Genomic DNA, 20,161 nt, shown 5'->3' with positions numbered 1-20,161 from the left:
CCAAATTTGACTTCGTCATTTTGATCTTGGTGTTTGACCAATTTTAACTCCCCCCCCCCCAAAAAAAAAAAAAAATCCGAACTTTAACCTTGGACATTAAAGTAACTGTAACCTTAATGTACACTTTTAAAAAATAATTACATAATCTAATAATTTATAGCTGATGCATCCTGTCCTAAGTGTGAATACCATGTCCTATTTGTATATATTTTTTATTTCAGCTTATTCTCTGTAGAAATTATTTTGTATCCTATTTGTATATATTTTTTATTTCAGCTTATTAGATAAGTGTATGGTCATTCAGGTGTAACAGACAGTGCTACCCTGTTATTTGCCTTTAGGGATATAATTAAGGTCCTGGCCATAAGTTCTATAAGTCATTTGTTTCTATTGGGTTTTAGTTTTGTGTTCTTGTGTTTTATTGGTTTGTCAAATTCCCTCCAAAGTGTTCTTGGTCTTTCTGGTCATTCTTTGTCCAGATTGTTTGTAGAGAGGTGCTATTTATTTTGGTTTGACAAATTTGACATTCTGACTGAGACTCTCTTCATCTTCTGGTAAGTTAATATTTATTTACTAACTTTAACATATCTTTAATATATAGTTCATTAAATGTGAAATCTGTAATTTCTGCAATATTAATTTCCATAGCACTTTTGCACAGTAAGAGAGATTTTGGAAGTCAGATTTTTACTTAGTTATTAGCAGCAAAGTTAAAGGTATTTTTATGATCCAGATAATATGTACATATGTTTTTATGATCAGAGAATTATATAAGGTTTATGATAATTTATAGTTATCATCTGGACTCCCAGCCATATACTGTAGTTGTGTGATAAACCATATGGGAGCTTGCCTATTCCCTCAGAATGGTATGCTATTGTTTTTATGATTTATTGTTTATAAGAAAAAGGTACATAATGTCTATGAAGATATTATAGCTTTAATAGTAATATATATTTTGTTGTAAAGTATTTTAATTATATGCACAAAGTGTAAATTCTAAGGGAGTATTATATTATATGTCAAGATGTGTAATGAATGTAAAAGTTACCTCCCTTTATGCAGCATTGTGTATAATATTGAATTGTGCATTAATGATTTTATGATTTTACTCAATATTGTTATTATTTATTTCAGGGCAATAGTGAATATATTTATATCTACAACCATTAATAAACAGTGTGTCGAACCCTGACAGGTGTTTTCGTTATTACGATTCCATAACCCTGTTACAAATTTGGCGCCCACGTTGGGACCCTTGGGATAGACAGTGCAGCGAGACCCTCGGGACAGACAGTGAAGACCTCTCTGCAACAACCAGCAGCCTGTAGCCATTTCTGATAACCACAGTGAACAGTCTGCCTGACCAGTGCCCGTCCCATAGTGTATGTAGTATTCATGGATGGACGGACTGTGATGTGATGTGTGATGTACGCGTACCATATGTTACGATGATGTAGTGACAGTGTCGAGAGTGACTGTAATACCGGTACATATCCGTCGAGATCACCTCTGCGGGGTACATATCCGTCAAGACCACCTTTGGACAATTTGGTGACTCATTATTCATTCTTTGTGTTATTTGTATTTTGTGCTTTGTGTTTTGTGCCATATATGGTGTGTATTTTCTACAAGTGAATTTATCAGCTGATTGGTGAGTGTTACTGTTAGAATTGTTTACCTGTATACTTAGAGCTCTATAATTATTTTTTTTCTTTTCTTTTCTTTGCTTGCAAGCCTATTGTATTTTTGACATTTACATATTTATTGGGTACCCTTGGTATTGAAAATTTTTGATTGATTTTAGTTTTAAGTGTAAAGGTTAGTTTTAAACGTTTGACAGCTGAGTGCCAGATTGGTAAGTGAGGTATCACAAATTCACATATCCAGAGATCCAGGTACCCTTGAATTACTAAAATGTAAGTAAATTAATTAATAATTCTATCTCTTTTGACAGTGACTTTTTGACAAATATATATTACAGACATTTCAGTTGAATTAGTAGATTCAGTTTTCTTGGTAAAGTGTTAGTATTTGTGTGCAGGTGAATTATATCCTTTGGTTCTAAGTTGTGCAGTTTTCAGAGTTGTTGGAGGGTTGATTTAAATAAGTTTTATTATTACATTTGCTTGTTTTATTGATTAGTGTAGTGCTCACCTTATACTTCATTGATTTTCATTTATTTAATACTTATTTACATCGGGTTCGTCCCGCAATTTGATCGAGATCGGTTTCTTTTTCCGATTGCGCATTTCCGATCGAGCTCGAAATCCGCGTAATTTATTTTGACCGGAAGTAAGTTTAGACAACGTGATTTGGTAAACAAATATTGAAATTTGCCTTATTTTCCCAGTGTTTGTTGTTCATTATTCATTTAAAGTCATTTGAAGTACAGCTACAAAGGTATTGAAAGTCATTATCTCTTTCAGGTAATTATTTGTCGTCAACTTTTCTTTATTTCAGCTTTTGAATTTCAGTCAGCTGATTTTTGATTTCATTCAGTAGAACATATCATTATTCATTCGTTGAAATATCTAGTACTCAATTGAAATATATCTTGAGTTTATTTGAAAAGCATTCATAGTCATACATATTTACTAGGAAACTACCTATCAGCAATATTCATTCGTTTTAAATATTTGAAACAAGCCCATTTTATCAGTTTATAGTTCTGTCATGAACTCCCACCTGTAAATAATACTTTGTTATTTGTTACTCCCCCATGATTAGTTCATGCTGAACTACCCTCCTATTCTGATTATATTTTTGTTTATTTCATCATTAACGTACAACATGCCGAAATCCGAAGGAGATGCAAGTAAAACAGATACTTCACCTGAGACAGAAGCTGATAAAGGAGCTACGGCTAGCGAAGTATCAGAGAAAGAGTGGAAAAATCTGTATGCCACATTAGAGAAAATGAAGATAAAACCAGACAGCTTCACATCATGGTTAGCTTCACAGGAAGATCAGCCACAGGCTAAGAAGGAACTGAAATTTCCTACCACACAAGCACCAACATTGCCACCACCGTTACCTACCGGCTCTTACTATAAAGCACCTTTGAGGATCTCAGTGTTTTCTGGTGATGAAAAGGACTCATATGAACTGTGGAAGTATGAGGTTGTTTGTCTCATGAAAGAGTCTCATTCTGAGGAGTCCATTCTTCAAGCCATCAGACGTTCCGTCAAAGGGGAAGCAGCCAAAGTCATCATGAGATTAGGTGTAGGTGTAAGTGTGCAAGAAATCCTGTGTAAGTTGGACAGTATTTATGGAAACGTGTTAGAGAAAGAGGATATTTTGGCTGAATTTTACAGCGCAAAACAGAAGGATGATGAGACTTGTTCCGCATGGAGTTGCCGTCTTGAGGATATTTTATGCAAGGCGATGAAGATGGGTAAAGTTCAGAATAGTGCAGCAAATGAGATGCTTCGCACTATGTTTTACAAAGGACTCAGACACGATTTGAAAGATATTTGCGGACACCTGTACCATTCAATCAACGACTTCGACAAGCTACGGGTGGAAATCAGGAAAATCGAGACTGAACATCCAGCCCAAGGAAAAGTAAAGTCAAAGCCAGCAATTGCAAAAGCAGGAGTATCTCAGCCTGAGACAACAAGCACTTTGGATAGTAAGTTTGAAGCCCTGCAGGCTCAAATTAATCAGCTGAGAACGACACAAGAATCCTACTACAATCCCCCCTCTTATGGATCTAGAAACTTCAGAGGAAAACAACCCTATCAGAGAGGAAGAAGACAATTCTCAGGTCGTGGTAGAGTTTATACTCCCAGAATGCCTGAACCAAGAGTCTCTGATGTTGATCAAGGACAACAGATGCCTCGGAGGAGCGGTAGTGTTGTATGTTACAAATGTGGTCAGGAGGGCCACATCGCAGTTGGTTGTCGAGTAAGGGTAGACCACAGGAGGAATTTAAACTACAGATGGCCGAATCCTGGGGACAAGGGTCTGGCCGACAACACCGTGGTCCCACCAGCTCGCAAATAGTAGGGACAGCCAATGAAGTACAAGTGGCTATAAATGGAATATCATGTTTGGCATTACTCGATACTGGTGCAACTGTTTCTACAATATCCCAGTCATTTTATACCACACATCTGCAGGGAACAACAGAGTTGCATCCATTAGATGAGCAGATAGACATTGAGTGTGCAGATGGGCAGTTGATGCCTTACATGGGATTTGTTATAGTAGACTTAGCCACTTATGGACTTTCATCTATTGATGTTTTGAAACAGTGCTTATTTTTGGTTGTTCCTGATAGCAAGTACAATTCACGAGTACCAGTACTTTTAGGTACCAATCTACTTGATAACCTGATGAAGATTACAAAGTCAGAGTATGGTACCAGATTTCTACAGAAAGCGGACATACACACTCCTTGGTATTTGACGTTCAGATGTCTTACCTTGAGGAACAGACAACTAGAGAGAAACAGAAACAGATTAGCATTACTGAAGTCAGCTGAGTCATCTAGAATCCTTATTCCACCGAACGGAAAGGTATTGATAAATGCCTACATGGATAAGAAGATTCCATATCAGAGAGTGCTGACAATGATTCATGCTACTTCAGGTTCCTGCATCCCTTCAGATCTGGATATTACTCCTAGTCTACATTATTATGATTTTGAGAATGCCACTCATGTACCCGTTGAAGTCAACAACGTAACAACCCGGACAGTATCTGTTGTACCTAAGGCGCTGTTATGTGAGATGCAGCCAGTTACATTAGTAGATCTACCATCTACCAGCTCAGATGCACCATGTAGATTGGACACTATTTTGGAGAAGATCAACTTATCTGATACTTTGTCTGAAGAAGAGAGACAGAGCTGCCAAAGGATCATAAGTGAGTATCAAGATGTTTTCTCCACAGGATCTACAGACATTGGTACAACGAATGAAGTATTCCATCATATTGAACTATCCGATTCGACACCATTCAAACAGCGTTATAGGCGTATACCACCTGCCATGATAGAAGAAGTGAGAACACACATTAAGGAGTTGCTTGCTAGTGGAGTGATAAGACCTTCCCACTCACCATTCTCATCTAACGTTGTATTAGTAAGGAAGCATGATGGTACATTGAGAATGTGTGTTGACTACCGGCAACTAAACTCACGGACAGTCAGGGATAACTATGCGTTACCACGGGTTGATGAGATCCTGGATTCCCTGTCTGGTAATCGGTTCTTCACTGTCCTTGACATGAAATCTGGGTATCACCAGATAGAGATTTTAGAGGAGCACAAACAAAGGACAGCCTTTACAGTTGGTCCGCTAGGCTTTTTCGAGTTCAACAAAATGCCCTTTGGACTTGCTAATGCTCCGACGACCTATCAGAGACTACAAGAGCAGTGCGTTGGGGATCTTCATTTACAAATTTGTTATATCTATCTTGATGATGTTATAATTTTTTCCAGGACAATTGAGGAACACCTTGACCGCCTCAGACTTGTTTTTGATAGGTTTAGGAAGTTCGGACTGAAGCTGTCTCCTAAGAAGTGTCATTTCATGATGAAAAGGGTCAAGTATATTGGACATATCATTTCAGAGGACGGGGTGCAGGCCGACCCAGAAAAGGTAAGTAAAGTTCTAAACTGGCCCAAACCTAAGACTCCCGAAGAGGTTAGACAATTTCTTGGATTTTCAGGATACTACAGGAAATTCATACATGACTTCTCTAAGATTGCGCGTCCCTTAATCGACATTATGGCCACTGGTAAGAAGTCAAGAGGAAAAAAGGCACCTCCATCAAGTTGGCATTGGGGACCAGATCAAGATGCTGCATTCAACAGACTCAAGGAATGTCTAACAGCAGCCCCAGTTCTAGGATATCCTGATTTTAAGAAGCCCTTCGAACTTCACACAGATGCTAGCCTCAGTGGACTCGGAGCTGTGTTATATCAGGATCAAGACGGAACAAAGAGAGTCATTGCCTATGCCAGTAGGGGTCTGACAAAGTCGGAGAGGAATTATCCCATTCATAAGCTGGAGTTCCTTGCTCTTAAATGGGCAGTTACAGAGAAATTTTCGGACTACTTGACTGGAACCCAATTCTCTGTATTTACCGACAACAATCCCCTCACTTACGTGCTGACTACGGCCAAGTTAGACGCCACTGGACACAGATGGATAGCTGCATTATCCTCGTATAACTTCAGTATCACCTATAAACCAGGTAAGTCAAACATAGATGCTGATATTTTGTCTAGGTTACCAGCACAGACAGAGACGCTTGATGCTGAAGCTGTTCGAGCCATTACAGACACAGGAGAAAAGCAGCCTTATATCCAGACACTCCCTGTTTCACCTGCTGTTTGCCAACAGTTGCAGATACCTATAATAGATGACAATGGCAGTCATATTGATCTGAAACAGATCCAGAAGGAAGATCCATACATTGCATCTGTCATAGACTATGTTAGAGAAGGAAAGAGACCTCCAAGAAACTCAGCAAGGTGTGAAGCAGAGGCAATTCTACACCAGAATTATAAGAAGCTGAAGTTAGACGAAGGCATACTTGTAAGAGAAACACAGAGAGAGGGTACTACTCAGAAGCAGTTTGTTGTGCCATGTAAATACAGTGAAGTGATACTGCAACATTTACATAACAACATGGGCCACCCTGGAAGGGACAAGACAACATCATTGGTTCGAGAAAGATTCTACTGGCCGAGAATGTATGCAGATATTTCCAAGTGGATAGACGAATGTGGGAGATGCATTAAGTTTAAGACACCAGACAATCAGAAGGCATCTTTGGTCAACATTGTAACAACAGAGCCACTAGAGTTAGTCTGTATGGATTACATGACCTTAGAGCCATCCAAAGGAAACATACAGAATATCCTAGTGATGACAGACCATTTTACGAAGTTTACCATCGCCGTACCCACTAGGAACCAAACAGCAAAGACAACCGCTGATGCCATCTACAATGAATTTATTGTCCACTATGGAATACCACAGAAACTACATTCTGACCAAGGAGCAAACTTCTGTAGCAGCATCATAAAAGAACTGTGTCAAACATTTGGAATTTCTAAATCTAGGACCACACCCTATCATCCTATGGGTAACGGAATTACTGAAAGGTTTAACCGAACACTCATCTCTATGTTAGGAACTTTAGACCCAGAGCAAAAACATAACTGGAAGAAATACATCTATCCATTAGTTCAGGCCTACAACTCAACTATTCATGATTCTACAGGATACTCACCATATTTCCTTATGTTCGGCAGAGACCCCATTTTACCCATAGATCTCATATTTGGAATTGACAGAAATCAACCTTCAAAATCAACTTCTTCTTATATACAGAAACTGCAGAAGAATCTCCAAAATGCGTACCAACAAGCCCAAACTGCCCTCAAGAATTCACAAGGAAGACAGAAGTTATATTATGACACCAAAGTAAGAGGAAGTACTCTAAAAGAAGGAGATCGAGTTTTGATCAAGGTTGTAAAATTTGAGGGTAAACACAAGATTCAGGACAGATGGGAAGATCAACCATATATAATTGTAGGGCAACCTAACAACTCAGTTCCTGTCTTTAAGGTGAAGAGAGAAGATGACCAAGGACGGACAAGGATTTTACACAGAAACCTCTTATTACCTATTGGGTCCAAGCTCGCTTCACCTGTTCCAGCACCTAGGCGTAAACGTCCAGGGAAGCATAGACAAGACAGAGACACAGAGACAACACAGAATCAAAGTGATACAGAGGACCTAGACAGTGAGTATTGTTTCAGCACAGTAAATCACACAGTGCCATTGCAACATACACCCGCTGTAGATCAAGGTCAGAATGTTCCCACTGTTACTGGTGACGATCAGGAAGGTGAGGAGCACCTGGAGGATGGATCAGGGGAGGACGCTTCCAGTCAGAATATTGATGCATCTGATGATCCAGAGTCCAGCGCAGTTGATGATGCACATGACGAGAGCGCAGTCAATGACTGATGACGCACATGACCAGAACGCAGTCCATGATGCTGATGACGCACATGATGAGAGTGCAGCAGATGATTCAGATGATGATCTGAATACTACAAGTGTAAACAGTCCTGAACTTGAAGAAGATGATAACGACGAAGACGACGAAGAAGAAATGCCCAGAAGATCAGGTAGATTACGGAAGAAACCAGGTTGGATGGGTGATTTTATTTGCAAACAACAGGTTTTAGATTGGACGAAGAAGGCAGAATGTTTTAAAGAAATGGCGTCTGAATTGAAAGGTATGGACGAAGAGATGTCGAAGGTATTTTTGAAAATGATTACAGAGAAATTTTAATTTGTACTATATTCTGATTTTAAAGATTATTTTTCAGCAGTTATCGAGGTAAGCCTCCTTTAAATGACGTGGAAGTCATTTCAAAAGGAGGGGGAGTATGTAAGAGTGATGATTTATTAATTAATTTCTAATTAATTAATAAATATCAAATTATTTTTTGTATCCTATTTGTATATATTTTTTATTTCAGCTTATTAGATAAGTGTATGGTCATTCAGGTGTAACAGACAGTGCTACCCTGTTATTTGCCTTTAGGGATATAATTAAGGTCCTGGCCATAAGTTCTATAAGTCATTTGTTTCTATTGGGTTTTAGTTTTGTGTTCTTGTGTTTTATTGGTTTGTCAAATTCCCTCCAAAGTGTTCTTGGTCTTTCTGGTCATTCTTTGTCCAGATTGTTTGTAGAGAGGTGCTATTTATTTTGGTTGTGACAAATTTGACTTGACATTCTGACTGTGACTCTCTTCATCTTCTGGTAAGTTAATATTTATTTACTAACTTTAACATATCTTTAATATATAGTTCATTAAATGTGAAATCTGTAATTTCTGCAATATTAATTTCCATAGCACTTTTGCACAGTAAGAGAGATTTTGGAAGTCAGATTTTTACTTAGTTATTAGCAGTAAAGTTAAAGGTATTTTTATGATCCAGATAATATGTACATATGTTTTTATGATCAGAGAATTATATAAGGTTTATGATAATTTATAGTTATCATCTGGACTCCCAGCCATATACTGTAGTTGTGTGATAAACCATATGGGAGCTTGCCTATTCCCTCAGAATGGTATGCTATTGTTTTTATGATTTATTGTTTATAAGAAAAAGGTACATAATGTCTATGAAGATATTATAGCTTTAATAGTAATATATATTTTGTTGTAAAGTATTTTAATTATATGCACAAAGTGTAAATTCTAAGGGAGTATTATATTATATGTCAAGATGTGTAATGAATGTAAAAGTTACCTCCCTTTATGCAGCATTGTGTATAATATTGAATTGTGCATTAATGATTTTATGATTTTACTCAATATTGTTATTATTTATTTCAGGGCAATAGTGAATATATTTATATCTACAACCATAAACAGTGTGTCGAACCCTGACAGGTGTTTTCGTTATTACGATTCCATAACCCTGTTTGAAGTCTCACAAGAATCCGATATTATATTATTATTTTTTTTGGAAGGGGGGATATCGTTACAGAAGTTAAGCATTACGGTTGGAAGTTAGTTTCCAGGAATAGAAATTGAATTTTTTGGCATTAAATAAAATTATGATATCGTTTGTTTTAAGAGAGCCGACTGGGGTTTTATAGTCTGAATTCTAAAACAGAGAAACTCTTTAAGAATGTAAAATTTACACATTTTGAAAAAAAAAACAAACTCTGCAATATTCGATAGTAAACATGGCAAAATCTTGGAAAAGTATTTATTTATTTAAAAAAAAAATTATTTTCTAATATTTTGCAAAAATGATGAGAACGCCTGTCTCTCTCTCTCTCTCTTTCCCTCTTTTTCTTTTTTGTCTGTCTGTCTTTTTTTCTTTTGAAAAATGATGTGGACGTTTGTGCGTACAAACGTACGCCTGGCTATGCGCCTGCGCAACCCTTCTTCACTTTAATCAAACTCATTGAGCAAGTCATTGATCATCTTCCATCCCTTCTATCATCCAACCCAAAGCCCTGTGGCGACAGGCGAGCAATGAAAGTGACAGGTGCGGGTACACGTATACTGGAAGTCGCTAGTCGCGGATCTGCACACAGGCGGCACAGGCTATAGGGTCGCTCTTCACCAACCGGAGCAGCGTTGGAGTTCGGCAGGCACCTGTGCGACTGAGCAGCCCTTAAGGAACGCACTGCTCACCTCCATGACAAGAGGAGCGGATTAGAAAAGGTATCCCAAACATTGCCTGCTCTACACTTCCCTAGCCAGTTTACCGCGGCTAGTGGGGACCCTACACACGCGATCGAAATAACAAAGAGAACAAAAAGAAAACAAGGATCATCCCACTGTACCTTGGATTGTGGAACGTTCGCACCTTCTCGAAAGAGACACTACAGACAGGCCCCAGAGACGCACAGCACTGATCGCAAGCGAACTTGCGAGATATAACATTGACATCGCGGCTCTCAGTGAAATCAGGTTGGTTGGAGAAGGTGAACTTTGTGAAAGAGGCGCTGGTTACACCTTCTTTTGGAGTGGACGAGGAGCCGAGGAGAGACGAGAAGCTGGCGTAGGCTTTGCTATAAAGATGACACTTGCTGGCAAGCTAGTCGGCGTACCAAAAGGAATGAATGACCGCCTGATGACGATGAGACTCCCCCTCACTCGAGGAAAGTTCGCCACTATTGTCAGCGCATACGCTCCTACCCTGACTAACCCAGGGGAGACTAAAAACAAGTTCTATGAGGACCTCCACAATGTCATCAACGCCGTTCTTAACACCGACAAGCTCATCATTCTTGGTGACTTTAATGCGAGAGCTGGACGTGACACCACCACCTGGGACGGGGTGATTGGGAAGCACGGAATGGACAAGTGCAACAGTGCAACTGCTGCTTCTCCAGACCTGCGCTGAACATGGCCTTCTCATCACAAACACCTTTTTCTGCCTTTCCACCCGTAACAAGACGTCATGGATGCACCCTCCATCAAAGCACTGGTATCTCATTGACTACGTCATCGTCAGGAAGCGAGACAGACATGACGTTCGTGTTACCAAGGCTATGGGCGGCGCGGAGTGCTGGCCAGATCGCCGTCTCATCGTCTCTAAACTCAACTTCCGGATCAAACAAAAGATACGTCCTCAAGAGACCAAGGCTCCAAAAAGTCTCAACATTGGCAAGCTCAAGTTGCCTTCCACATCTCAGTACTTTGCTGACACCCTGGAAGAACGCCTGAACTCCACCGTGCTGGATGACCACGACGTGGAAACAGCATGGAACACACTTCGTAATACAGTATACAATACAGCCTTCGAGTATCTGGGACCCTCCACCAGAAAACACAAAGACTAGTTTGATGAGAACTGTGCCGAGATCACGCAGCTTCTAGAGGACAAGCATAGCGCTTACAAGGCTCATATAGATTATCCCACCTCCACAGCCAAGAAAGACCTCTGAGGAACGCTCGCAGCACAGTACAGCTTAAGCTTCCGGATGTGCAGGACTCCTGGATGAATGCCAAAGCTGACGAGATCCAATGCTACGCCGACTCTCATGACACGAAGAACTTTTACTGTGGACTGAAGGAAGTCTACGGATCAACTCCATCAGTCTCATCCCCTCTCCTCAGTGCTGACAGGTTAACACTCATCACAGAGAATGAAAAGATACTCAACAGGTGGGCGGAGCATTTCAATGGCGTTCTGAACCGCCCCTCTACCATCAACGACGAAGTCATCAACCGACTGCCTCGGGTTCCAATCAACCAGTCATTGGACGCCGTTCCTATGTTGGAAGAGATTCAGAAAGCAATTAGTCTGCTGTCAACTGGCAAAGCACCTGGCGGAGACTCCATCCCAGTTGAGATTTACAAAAAAGGGGGCATGGCTCTAGTCAAAAATCTCCACCATCTGTTTGAGCTCATTTGGTACCAAGAGAAGGTGCCTCAAGACCTCAAGGATACCTCAATCATCCATCTGTACAAGCGAAAGGGAAATAGACAGGCCTGCGACAACCACCGTCTCATTAAACACCTTGAGGATGGTCTCCTGCCCGTGAGTCAGTGCGGCTTCCGGAAGAATCGCGATACAATCGACATGGTGTTCGCAGCACGCCATCTGCAAGAGAAGTGTCAGGAACAGAACTCCGACCTGTACTCAACTTACGTCGATCTGACCAAGGCTTTTGACACTGTCAGCAGAGAAGGCCTTTAACGAATCATGGCGAAGTATGGATGCCCAACAAAATTCATCACCATCGTTCGACAGCTGCACGATGGGACGCAGGCGAGAGTCCAAGACGGCGGCAAATCATCAGAGCCATTCTCTGTCTCCACTGGAGTGAAGCAGGGCTACGTCCTCGCCATGACGCTCTTTAGTTTGATGTTTTCCGCCATGCTGAATGATGCCTTCGATGGCACGGACCTAGAATTGGCATCAAATGGTGCTTTGATGGCTCAGTCTTCAACCCCAGACGTCTATAAGCGAAGTCCAAGGTTCAATTGGACACCATCAACGACCTCCTGTTTGCTGATGAATCTGCCCTCAACTCTACCTCCGAGGTAAATATGCAGCACAGCGTTGACAAGTTCTCTGATGCCTGCGACAACTTTGGCCTGACTATCAGCACAAAGAACACCGAAATCATGCACCAGTCAGCACCAAGCGAACCGTATGTTGAGCCCAACATCACCATCAACAACCAACAGCTAAATGTTGTGGACAAGTTCACGTATGTTGTATTGTACTGTTGTATTCATAATTGTACTATCCATGTATAGAGGGCCCCGAGGAAGACTAGTGCTTGCACTAATCGGGTTACCCTCTTTAAATAAAGTATTATTATTATTATTATTATTACCCCGGTAGCACTCTGTCCAGGAACGTTGTGATCGATGACGAGGTAAACGCTAGACTGGCAATGGCGAGCGTTGCTTTCGGCAGACTGTACAAGAACGTATGGGACAGAAGAGGCATCACAACAGAGACAAAAACTAGAGGTACTGTGAGCAATGAGCTCACTAAATGATACCCCCCGCCTCCCATAATGTCCATGTGTTGCTATATATTGTTTCACGGTAATGTGTAAACTCGTCCTATCAAATGTTATCCAGAAGCTTCTATATGTGACGTCATAGGTAAACATATAATGGCAATGTCCGTGTTTTGCTATGGGAAACTTAAAATACGTGTCAAATAAAAAAGTAAAATAGGAGGTGCACAATGGCAATATGTAATAAAGATTCTGTGAAAGTTTCATTAAATTTCACTCAGTAGTATAAGAGGAGTTGCGATTAATGGAGATAAAGCGTAACAGACGGACGGACGTACAGACGGACGGAAATACTGATTACTATATACCCCCACTTTTCAAGCGGGGGGGGGGGGTATAATAATTAAGGTCTACCGTGCAGTGGTTCTCACCACACTGCTGTATGGCTGTGAAGCGTGGACTGTCTACCAGAGGCACGCCAAAAAGCTGAACCAGTTCCACTCGTCAAGCCTTCGAAAGCTTCTCAGTATGAAGTGGCAAGAAAAGATATACCCGACACAGAAGTCCCCGAGCTCATCCGAGCTGGCTTGCCCAGCATCTACATCGTGCTCATGCAGTCACAACTCCGCTGGGCGGGACACATAGTCCGTATGCCGAACCATCGACTCCCCAAAGAAACTACTCTTTGGTGAACTACTGGAAGGAAAGTGTGTCCGTGGTGCCCCGAAAAAGCGATTCAACGACACCCTAAAGGCCTCCCTCAAGGCATTCAGAATCAACCCTGACTCCTGGGAAGTTGCAGCACAAGACAGGTGTGGGTCGAGAGCCGCAGCAAAACAACGCAGGCAGGTCAGGAAAGACAGCGCTAAGGACCCGGCAGTTGCCACCATCCCCTGCCCTCACTGTCCGAGACTATTCCTTGCGAGGATCGGCCCGGCCAGTCACCTCCGCACCCACCGTCCAGGTCAACCCCCTCCCCCACGAAGATGAGACAGTGGTCATCGCCGCCACCGACGGACGAACAACACAACACATTTGAAATGAGAATGTTCTCAGTGTATGACCTCCTACTGAATACAGCTTTACTGACTATCGATTCTGTAACTCCAGTCCAATTACAATTCCGTATCTGTCAATGTCAGATTTATATTTTCCCATGAGTGAATCCAACATTTACAAAGACAACTTCAGAATCTTCTCCGTAAAAAAAGACCATAACAAACTTATAATGGAATGAAATAAAATTACACATGTGTATAAGCATTAATCTTCCTCAATAATTTTTTTGGTTTTTGTATATAAACTAGCTTACAGCAAAATGTTCTTCATATTTCATAGCTAGGTCCATCATTCCGATATTTATGATAATTCATATTCTTTACTCAATAGTTCCCAATTCCACTGAAAGAAAAAAGGAAAGATTTGTTTATTGATTGTTAACTGATTTTGATATACTGTAAAATCACATATTTTCGTGGGGTCAAAGTTTCGAGGTTCGAGGATATAATTTTGGTTTATGGGGACTTGATTTCGTGGATGAAGATGTTTTAGAAGTAATGTATATTGAATTTTACATTTCGTGGTGGTCATAAATTCGTGGGTCTCTTTTTGCCTCGAAAACAACGAAAAATAAACCCCATGAAAATTAGTGATTTCACATAGAAAATTATGAAGCCCATTGGGCTCATTTTACAAGGTAAAATATAACAAAAAATTGCGTTATGGTGCATAACTTTTGTGAATAAACGCGAAAGTTAAATGCGTTAAGCAGTAATTTCAGAAAAAAAACAACAAAGTATGCTTTTCGAAAGAAAAAAAATTAAACATGCAGCAGCACAGTGTACGCAAATTTGATTATTGAATGCTTAAGAATGTGCTTAAATTTGTTACTTTTCTTCATCATTAAAGAGCTCAAGAGGTAAAATTTTCACTCAAACCTATAAATATGCTACTGTACAGTACACTCTTGTTAAGTTAATACTCGTGCAACCAGACTTAACCTATATACACGCTATACTTGGATGGTTCTTAATTCAGATGTACATGCATATCATATCTATATGTACATGTGCAGCTCCGTGTATTTTTAAAGCTCACATTGTTTTTCGCATGCAGTTGGAAACGTGGGATAAGTCCTTTAAGGTCACATTTTTCTTGTTATAAAATTTCATATTAATTTATCAAATTTCAATATGACGCATTGCTTTGAGATGTATTACATATCTCAATTCAAGGGCACATGTCAATTAAATTAATACCTCTAGTTTACAAACTTTGCAAAAAATAAAATAAAATCTGTAATTATATTGGGGGATGATAATTTTCTTTTTTATAAAACATCAAAAATAATTTTTTCGAATCGGTAATTTCTAAAACTGTACATTTGTTACCAAAAAAAATTTAAATGCACAAATATAGAGATGTATGTCTTCGTCTTTGGTTATATAACGTAAATAAATCTGTATCGATTTCAGCCATTAAGTACATTTAGAGCCATTGAACTTCACTGACTCATCCAATGATTCGCACATTCACATGTTGGTAGACAAATCTCAACATCTGTTGGATCACCAAGGATACCTTTTCTTCCTTATACAATGTGGCCAGTCCGTCAGCCTGTCAGTTCTATACTTCCCTTTCTGTGCTATAATAAACTGCGTTTGAAGTTAAAGGTATGTATATATTTTAAAAGTTTAAGGACAGACGATACGTTCCTAAATAGTGTATACAGTGTAATTTTTTCTGAGATTTTGTCATTTAAGTAATCGTACTTTAACTTGTTTATTCGCAATAGCTTACCAGGCATTTGTGCAAGATACCAGATGATGGTGTTTCTTATACATTACAATTCTTTTGAAAAAAATCTTAAATTGCCCACATAAAAAATAATAGCATTAATTTGTTTTATTTTTTAAAGACAATTATAGAAACCTGTTTAAAAATCGTAGGGTATTGACAATGTTACACATTTTTAATACATTACGAAAATTTATAAAAACAGATATCTGAGGAACGTCTTGTCTGACCTCAAATTATAAATTAATAATAACAATAATATTTATGTTTATGTGAAACGTCCATTATAACCCCAAACAATTGCCTGTAACTATTGCACGTAATTTTTATCATCCATCACGTGCTATTTGCCAAAGTCTGGGCAACAACCTTAATGTTCTAACTATGTAAAATGATTTAAGAAATAAAAGAAGAAAACATGGATCAATAATAATTAATGCTAATAATGTCTTCTCTTTTTTTCTTGAGAAGGGAATGTGTCACACTGACATGGAAACTCTTGGATTTTGATTCAACGCATTCTCCAGAAAACATGCTGGCTCTAACATGTATTCAAAGCCGGGAGAAAATGTGACCACCACTCCCTTCTATCCTCAGCCAGACAATTCACTTCCGATTCACACTCGAGATACCTACCTACTGATTGCGACATTTGTTTCTGTCCTCATCATCATGGGAATCGTGATTGCGTTTATTAACCGGAAGTGTCGTGATTCTATATCCAGAGCGAGGTTTCGTCTGCTCCATCTACGACACCACGATGTCTTGACGACAGGTCATCGGAGGAGGGCCAGGCATCGTAGAACTAGTACAAAATCCATGACGCATCACATACACAGCTTACATGACCCATACAGTCCCGTGTACAGCAAAGAGGTAAACGCCCCTGTGTCTTTTTTCACAGAGAAAAGAACAGTTCCAAAACAACTTGAAAGAAAAGTGTGCTCATCTGACACCTTGTACGAGTCTGGAAGCTGCAGTAGCGGCGCAGAGTTGGATTCTGGTATATCTGTGATTTCCAGTAAAACAGAGATCCCAACATGTTCAATGCCAGAATGTCGCTCTACATTTGACAAAGCAAACAAGAAAAAGAGCGCCAGCAAGCCAGAACTATGTCTAGCGCCCGATGTTAAGTTGGTCAGGGTTCTTATGCCGGAGACTTTAGAAAAAGGAAGTAACGAAATTCCAATTGCCGTGGATAAAAGCTTCATTTACCATCAGCATAGGAGATGGGCAAAGAAGGGAACTATTGGTAAACCTAAACGTTATTCTGTGTATCTGAACAATTTGGATAGTAACAGAAATAATAGGATATTGCGTGCTAGGTTATCTAAATACGAAGTGGGTGATTTCACAGTTCACAGAACAGGAAGTCCAGAAAGGAGACATTTAGATGAAATTGATCATCAGTCATCATTCGATGTGATTTCGATGAGCAGCAACGACGAGCCTGTGGATGAAAATTTTAATAGAGCCCAGATAAAAGACGTTCACGAGCCATTCCACAGCACTACGTTTACGTCTTGCAGTAATTCAAATTGTGACAGAAAAACAAAGACAATCAATAATCTCGAATGTGAAAGTGTCTTTCCCGCGAAAGGAAAACAATCCCTGAATAACCCTGGTACTTTGTCATCTAAAAGTGTTTCCTCTAATAGTCCATCTTTCATATCATCACCTGGTCCATATTCTTCAAATCATCACCACTATTCAGACCACAGTGTGTTCAAATTCAAAGAGGGCGCGAGTTCACACAATTATTGCACGGAAAACCAGACAGGCTTGAATAGCCTTTTGCCGTCTTTTCGGGAATTTGGAGAATTCTTAGAAGAAAGGAGACGGAAGCTCTCCAGTTAAATTCATATTTCTGGCCATATTTTATAATTTTGAATGATATATATTTTGTATTCAAGGCATTTTTCATCACGATAAAGTGCACATATGTATAATATATATACGTATTTATTTAACATATTATTTAAAGTTGCAATTATACACAGATACTTACTTACTTACTTATCCTCTTCATCCCAGATGGGACATGAGGCTTCACAAGTCGGTTGCTATCTTCCTCTGTCTTTTGCCACATACTGTGCCTGTCCCCACGAGTAGCCCATTTCCTCTATAGCTCTAATGCTAGGGTTCTTCTCCAAGTTGTTCGCGGTCTACCTCGCTTCCTCTTTCCAGATGGTGTCCAATGTAACGCTGTTTTAGGTATTCTGCACCGGGGCATTGTCATCACATACTGTAAACCAACTTTTATTCGCGTGCGAGAAATTTTCGCGAGGTTCGCGAGAGCCTAGTCATCGCGAATATTTCTCGCCGCGAACCGGTCCTTATGGTCTCTGTGTTTATCATCAACAGATCCAAAAAGGCTTGATCGCGAAAATTAATCGTCGTGAACTAGTTTACCCCTTGACAATCGCGAAATAAAGTCGTCGCGAATAAAAGTTGGTTTACAGTATCCCAACCATCTCAGTCTTCTTTGCTTGATTTCAGTTGTTATGCTCCTGCTTTTGCTTTTCTTGTGGAGGTCTCTGTTAGAGATCTTGTTCGGCCGGAAGATACGGTGAATTTTTCGAGGACAGTTGTTGTGGAAACTTCTACTTTTCTCATGTCGCTGTCAAAAACACGCCAGCACTCGGTCTGAGCCATACAGGAGAGTTTAACACAGATAACCAGATACAGTGTTATTTAAATTTGTTCAAATTATGAGCTACGGGGAGAGGAAATTAGTTACTAGTTGGTATGATCAAGTTTTTCATGCTGGAAATATACATAAGGTGAGCGTTGCAGTCCATGAGCCGCATGTTTTTGTTTTCCTTTGATACCCGGCCAATTTTTCATAAATACGAGGGTTGTCCCGTAAAATCGTGGACAAAGCGTTTTTCTCAAAAAATAATGGACGTAATAAGCTGAAATTTTCAGTGAATGTTTGTTTATCATATTTAAGTTAATTATAGTGTTTTGGATAAAATATACACAAAAATATAGATTTTATAATGCTTGAATGTGCACAGGGTAAAGCCCTACGGCGCACGGTCAAAAATCGAAGGTTTTATAAGAGAATACATGAGTATTGATTTGAAACAAAAGATTTAAATAGATACGAATAGGGTAAAAATTATCCTTATTCAATTCCACAATTTATTTTGTTGTCTTCTTAAAATTTTCAATGCATTTGGTCAATTTTTGACAGTTTCCCGAGCATTTGAAATGGGAAAGTGGGGAACACAACACACGAAGAATGGTGACGTTTGGTGACGTTAAGGCGCACCGAAGATCAGTTCGCTATGATTTAGACGGTGTAATAACGTCGTATAAAACTTTAAATGAATACAGAAGAAAAAAAATCCCAAAAAATTGCCAAATCTTTAGTATATAAATGAAATGGGAGTTTTCTGTGTAAAGTCTTTCTTGATCGAGTCCCGAGGTAATACATGTACAAGACATACAGACAAACTACAATTGTAATAGCTAAAGACGCTGTCAATGTTGACCGCGTCAATATAAGATTGTCTTTTAGTTGAATGATGTTGGAATATTGTCAGTCTCTTAGTAATTAATCATCAGAAGATCGTACATTTGTGCCAGATTGGTTCCTCGATTGTTTATGGAGACTTAAGTATGTGCTTCAATGAAATTTCGAAATTTAAGTGGGACTTATCCAACTTTATCTTTAGTGCAAAGATGAAACTTGAGGTACCTGACGCTGTTTTAGGCACTTTGACGTTATCATCCGTGCGCCGTAAGGCGATACAATACATAAAATTAAATCTCATAATTCGTTTATTTATGCATATATCTATTTGAAATTTGCTATATTTATTCAGAAAATATGTACTAAGAAGTAGTGAAAATTTCAGAACGTAGTGTTGATAATTATTCATGCGAGACAACTTGTCCACGATTTTACGGGACAACCCTCGTAAATTCAACTTATGGAGTGTTTAGTAAATTGAATTCGAATATATTTATTTATTTCGAGTTTGTACAGTCGATTTTAATCTGTTATATTATGAATTCCGAATAATGATCACAACTATGTCATTTATTTATTTCTTTATCTATTTATATATTTTTTACGAATGTTGTGGTACGGATGTGCAGTCATAGAAAATTGTCTAGAAAGCTAATATTCGTTCACCATTAAGAGTGAAACAACATTCTTTCCTTAGAAAAAAGAGAGAAAATAAAAGGAAAGCTCTTTCCCAAGTCCGGTATATTTCATCAGAAAATAATTTTAAGCACAATTCACTTCTCTTAGTCAAACTTTGATACATTCTTTAATTTAATCTAATCAATATTTTATTATGCAAAGTCAGTTTACATACATGTATTTATTAATTGGATTAGACATCAGACATGGCCTATATAT

General features: G+C 39.2%; 3 protein-coding genes across 4 annotated transcripts; all 3 read left to right on the top strand.

The window, feature by feature from the left end:
- Positions 1-275: 275 nt before the first annotated feature.
- On the top strand, positions 276-4,008 carry LOC134268364 (paraneoplastic antigen Ma3 homolog). Of its 2 annotated transcripts, XM_062750607.1 has the most exons (3): positions 276-554; positions 794-869; positions 1,138-4,008. In XM_062750607.1, exon 3 carries the CDS (start codon positions 2,734-2,736, stop codon positions 4,006-4,008), a length of 1,275 nt encoding a protein of 424 aa, XP_062606591.1. In that variant the 5' UTR covers positions 276-554; positions 794-869; positions 1,138-2,733. The 2 variants fall into 2 exon arrangements, with proteins under 2 accessions (XP_062606591.1, XP_062606590.1); XM_062750606.1 differs by having other exon boundaries at positions 276-869.
- A 6,963-nt stretch (positions 4,009-10,971) lies between these two features.
- Positions 10,972-12,209, top strand: LOC134268358 (uncharacterized). Its single transcript, XM_062750598.1, has 2 exons — positions 10,972-11,348; positions 11,438-12,209. Exons 1-2 carry the CDS (start codon positions 10,972-10,974, stop codon positions 12,207-12,209), a joined length of 1,149 nt encoding a protein of 382 aa, XP_062606582.1.
- A 4,069-nt stretch (positions 12,210-16,278) lies between these two features.
- Positions 16,279-17,649, top strand: LOC134268362 (uncharacterized). Its single transcript, XM_062750605.1, has one exon. It carries the CDS (start codon positions 16,330-16,332, stop codon positions 17,638-17,640), a length of 1,311 nt encoding a protein of 436 aa, XP_062606589.1. The 5' UTR covers positions 16,279-16,329; the 3' UTR covers positions 17,641-17,649.
- Positions 17,650-20,161: the final 2,512 nt, after the last annotated feature.

Source organism: Saccostrea cucullata, unplaced genomic scaffold (assembly GCF_032062105.1).
Source record: "Saccostrea cucullata isolate Sc308-1 unplaced genomic scaffold, CSIRO_AGI_Scuc_v1 ctg2336, whole genome shotgun sequence".
NCBI lineage: Eukaryota > Metazoa > Mollusca > Bivalvia > Ostreida > Ostreidae > Saccostrea > Saccostrea cuccullata.
This window is presented reverse-complemented; position numbering and strand designations above follow the sequence as displayed.

Coding starts and splice junctions, on each gene's coding strand:
- LOC134268364 (XM_062750607.1), top strand. CDS start 2,734: ATGCTGAACTACCCTCCTATTCTGATTATATTTTTGTTTATTTCATCA.
- LOC134268358 (XM_062750598.1), top strand. CDS start 10,972: ATGCACCCTCCATCAAAGCACTGGTATCTCATTGACTACGTCATCGTC. Junction 11,349..11,437: donor ACCAGAAAACACAAAGACTA/GTTTGATGAGAA, acceptor CCACCTCCACAG/CCAAGAAAGACCTCTGAGGA.
- LOC134268362 (XM_062750605.1), top strand. CDS start 16,330: ATGTATTCAAAGCCGGGAGAAAATGTGACCACCACTCCCTTCTATCCT.